General features: G+C 25.1%; 1 protein-coding gene across 1 annotated transcript; it reads right to left on the bottom strand.

Annotated features, from left to right (window-relative positions):
- Positions 1 to 577: 577 nt before the first annotated feature.
- Gcc88 (GRIP and coiled-coil domain containing 88 kDa) lies at positions 578 to 4,172 on the bottom strand. The gene is made up of 8 exons (XM_074243396.1): positions 3,967 to 4,172; positions 3,809 to 3,876; positions 3,584 to 3,739; positions 3,371 to 3,516; positions 3,060 to 3,303; positions 1,810 to 2,128; positions 988 to 1,744; positions 578 to 897 (listed from the first exon to the last, which is right to left on the bottom strand). The coding sequence occupies exons 1-8, from the start codon at positions 4,025 to 4,027 to the stop codon at positions 726 to 728; spliced, it is 1,923 nt and encodes a 640-aa protein (XP_074099497.1). The 5' UTR covers positions 4,028 to 4,172; the 3' UTR covers positions 578 to 725.
- Between the last annotated feature and the right edge of the window lie 238 nt (positions 4,173 to 4,410).

Raw genomic sequence — 4,410 nt, 5'->3', positions numbered from 1 at the left:
AAAAATTAAATCCTGAAAAATGTTAAGTTGAAAGATGTAAGTTTTATCTGGGATTTATTAAATAATTTTATCACGTCGTTTTTTTACGTTTCATAGGCAATATTTATTAAATTATAAATTATAACAGATTATTATTATAGAGTTTATTGTAAAACTGTTTAATTATTGATAAGAATGTATATTACTATATATAAATATAGTAATACACTGGATATACATATATATATATATATATATATATATATATATATATATATATATATATATATATATATATATATATAGAAATATATAAATAAATAATAAATGATCAATAATAAATAAATAAATTAATAAATATACATATATATATATATATATATATATATATATATATATATATATATATATATATATATATATATATATATATATATATATATATTTAAATGAAAATATATATAATATGATATACGTATAATAGTATCGAAAGTGCACGTTAGTAGGATCATATATCTATAAGAAACGCTTGGGAATATTTTTTCAATGCCAATTAACTAACTATTCCATGTAAAAATCAATGTAATAAAATTAAATGCACAATGCTACGTATTTTTATTATATTATATCAATTAATTATTGTTATTATTATCTATAAATTACATTTTTTTATTTTTATTTTAAAACTTACCAGCAGATAAATGCTTTTATTTTTCCATCTTATTTTCAATATTTAATTATCAATGTCATTTAAGTCGTTGAATTTTTTCCATTTCTTCATTATTGAACCTCAGTACTGTTGCAATTGCATTTAACATATGTTTACGACTGGACGAATCACTGCTAGTCAAATAATTAACAACTACATTTTTTAAATATTCTAAATTAGCTCCTTCTCGTGACTTACAAGCTTCAAGTCTAAAATTAAAAAAAAAAATTTATATATATTTATATATTATCAGCTAAATAAAATACAATCGATAAAGCTAATCCACTAATATAAATTACCTAGATATTTTAGCTTCCATAGATTTAATTTCATCAGCATGTCGCTGTGTAATAGCCAACAAATCACGCTGATTTTCTCTTAAATTATTTTCCAATTCACTGTTTTGTTTTCTTAAACCTGCGACTTGAATTTCCCGTCTTGATAATTCTTGAGCATAGTGCAGTAAAGGAGGATTATCAACTGAAAGCATCGCAGAAACAAAATCCGTAATAGGTTCAGATGTTTTTTCATTCAAGCCTGCTTTAGATTCTATTGTTGAAAGTAAACTGCTATCTTTTTTCATCAACATATTACGAATTGAAGATTTTAGAGTTCTGACTTCTTGATCCTTTTCTTCAATTACAGCAAAAGAACGTTCCCGTTGACGCAGCAATTGATGCTCGAGATCAGAAATTTTTCCTCGATACTCGCTTTCTTTTTGGGATAAAATCAACTCAAACTTAGTTCTCTCCTCGTGAAATTGCTGAGACTGCAATCCCATTTTCATCTGCATTTCACTTTCGCGATAGTTTAATTCTTTCGTTAATATACGCACTCGTTCTTCTAAATTTTTACAATAAGTCTTTATTAAATTAACTTCGCTGCTGTCATTTTTGTTATCCTTATTGTCGATATGAAAATTACTTTCAAGTGATTGTAATTTAATACTCATTTGCTCTTTATAAATATCAAAGTCTCGTTGTAGTAATTCATACTTTTCTTTATATTCATTAGTATCCTCATTAATGGAGTATAAATCAAGGCTTTTTAAAAATTCTACAATAAATAAAAAATAAATTACTTAAACAAACAAAATAATACTTTTTTAACAGACTACATACCTTTCATATTTACTAAACTATTTTCCTGGTTATTCATGTCCAATAATCGAGCGTACAATTCACGTATTTTAGCAGCTATTTTATTAGGATCTTCTGTAAAATCTACATCACTATGATCTCTGTGCTCGTGTAATTGTAAATCAGACAGTTGATCTTTTAATTTTTGTATCGCATGCTGATCAATTTGCCTTAAACGCTCATAGCCACCAACAGTTTCTGACAATTCTGCAAGTCGTGTTTCTAAACCAACAACACGAGCTTCATGAACTGCTTCTAACGCTTTCGACTGTTGTTCTGCAGCTATTGCTCTTTTTCGTTCCTATATGTAATTATGCCAATCAGTAATGTTATATGAAAACAAATAATTATGTTTATTTTATAAATTCAAATTTATATTTATCATAAAATTCATTACTTGAATTATTAAAAGGGATAGCCACTGTGAAACTTTTATAAAAAAGTTTATACAGTCAAAAATATGTATCTAGAGTTTTATATGAAAATTCTGAATATTTTTCGAGTTATAGTCATTTTTGTAACAGCGTGTCAAATGACTATTGTATTGATGGATCTTTAATTTACAACCAATTTGCAACTTTTTTTTTTTCCGTATTCGCCTATTCAGTAGCTATAGTTGTACGTAGGGGATTTTTAAGATTTTTTTGGGGTTGTTTGAATCCAAAAAAATGAGAAAAAAAAAACGAAAAAATTCTTAATATGTCGCCAATTTTTTTAAATCTAAATTTTTAAAATCCTCTGCGTGGAACGATGACCACATACATGCAGATTACAACGCATTTGGTTTTTTTGTTTTAGATAAATTAAACTAAAATTAGCTCACAGTAAAAATTTATATTTTTTTATTAATTGAATTAACAATAAAAACATATTTTTTAAAAAATTGCACGTATATAGTTTTTCAAATTTTTTACACGTGGAATTTTTTTCTTTCAATTTTTTTGTAATAATTGCATTAAAAAAAACAAATTCTAAAAAAGTTTAGATGTCGGCTAACTTAATTTTCATTTTAGATAATCCGTTTTTGAGTTAGAGATGAGACCGTGGTGGGAAAAATTTTTTTGTTGCTTCAAAGAAATGCTTATAACTTTGTAACAACATAATATTTTTTAATCAAAATTTAGGAGAATGATCTTCAATATATACTTTATAAAACAAAACAATTCGATCTTCACAGTGGCCTTTATTCCCCTTAAAAAAAAATATCTTTTTCCGCAGTGTATAAAATTTACCTCATGGATAGCAGCACGATGATGCTTTCTCAACCCAGCAATTTCTGCCTGCAAAGATAAAAGCATCGGCGGCGTTTCATTGACAGCAGCCTCAGCTTCTTTTAATTTATTATTAGCAATTTCTAATTCAGCTTCCAATACTTTACTCTGTGTTTTATTATTAGCCTGTTTTTTTAATTCTTTTAATTGTTGCTCCAATGATTCTTTAGCGCGTCGCTCATCTGTAACTAATCGTTGAAGTTCTCTAAAAATAAAAATTTATTTGTTTAAATCCTATTTTACTTTAAATTTAACAAATAAAAAAATTTTACTTTATCATAGCCGAATTATCAGCATATTCCTTCTCTCTCTCATGCCTTTCCATAATCAATTTATATTTAACATGCTCGACTTCCGATTGTACATTGTGTTGCGTTCTTTTTAATTTTTCTTTCAAGTCTTTTATAATTTTTTCATACTAAAACAATTACAAGTACTCATTTAATTATAATTTATATTAAATATTATCGTGCTTAACTAAGTACCTCATCTCGTTCAACTCTCAATTGTCGTCTGTCAGTTTGAAAACTTGCTTCCATTCTAGACTTTTCAGCTGACAAAGTTGCTAATGAATCCATTAACACGCGCAATTGGTTTTTTAATTCTTCAACAGAATCTTCTTTTTTTTCTAATACTCTTTTCTGTAAATTAATTTTATTAAATCACCATTGCAGTCATAACATTCCATAACATTAATTCATTGTACTTACACTGTCATTAATCTTTTCAATATCACCATTGTTTATTGAATTATTGTTTTCTTTTTTAGAATTTACATCTGATGAAAAAATAATATTGATTATTTTTCAAGAAGCTATTTATTTAATTTTAAATTTAAAATAGAACAAGTTCAATCTGTCAAACTTACCATCGCCAGATGATTTTTTTTTATCATTATCAACAACTCTAGTTTTTTTAACTTTATCCATTATTTAATCACTCATATAATCATTTAAATTATAAAATAAATTATAAATACTTTTTCGTTAAAATTATAATTAAAAGTTTTATTGTTTACAAATACTATTTACATAATGCACATAAAAACAATTATAAATATGGTTATGTTATTACATTTGACGTGAAAGTTACCAGGTATATATAAAATGCAGTGACCAGGCAAGTCAGACCACATGTGACTTGCCTAATAATTTATTTAATCAATCAACTGAGTTTTTTTAATTATTAAAATTTAAATCACGTAGTTTTAATTTGAACAGGTGTTTAAATTAAAAAATAAAAATAAATAAATACTAAATGTACTTATAAGAAATTATTTTTAAACAACGATTTATTATTTATTTTTATAAAA

This window comes from Cotesia typhae, unplaced genomic scaffold (assembly GCF_013202065.1).
Source record: "Cotesia typhae breed Kobodo isofemale line unplaced genomic scaffold, CoteBio_Ctyphae contig_4, whole genome shotgun sequence".
Classification (NCBI taxonomy): Eukaryota; Metazoa; Arthropoda; class Insecta; order Hymenoptera; family Braconidae; genus Cotesia; species Cotesia typhae.
Note: the sequence above shows the minus strand (reverse complement) of the source record. Positions and strands in the feature narration are given on the sequence as shown.

Coding starts and splice junctions, on each gene's coding strand:
- Gcc88 (XM_074243396.1), bottom strand. CDS start 4,027: ATGGATAAAGTTAAAAAAACTAGAGTTGTTGATAATGATAAAAAAAAA. Junction 3,740..3,808: donor TTGAAAAGATTAATGACAGT/GTAAGTACAATG, acceptor ATTAATTTACAG/AAAAGAGTATTAGAAAAAAA. Junction 3,517..3,583: donor TGAGAGTTGAACGAGATGAG/GTACTTAGTTAA, acceptor TAATTGTTTTAG/TATGAAAAAATTATAAAAGA.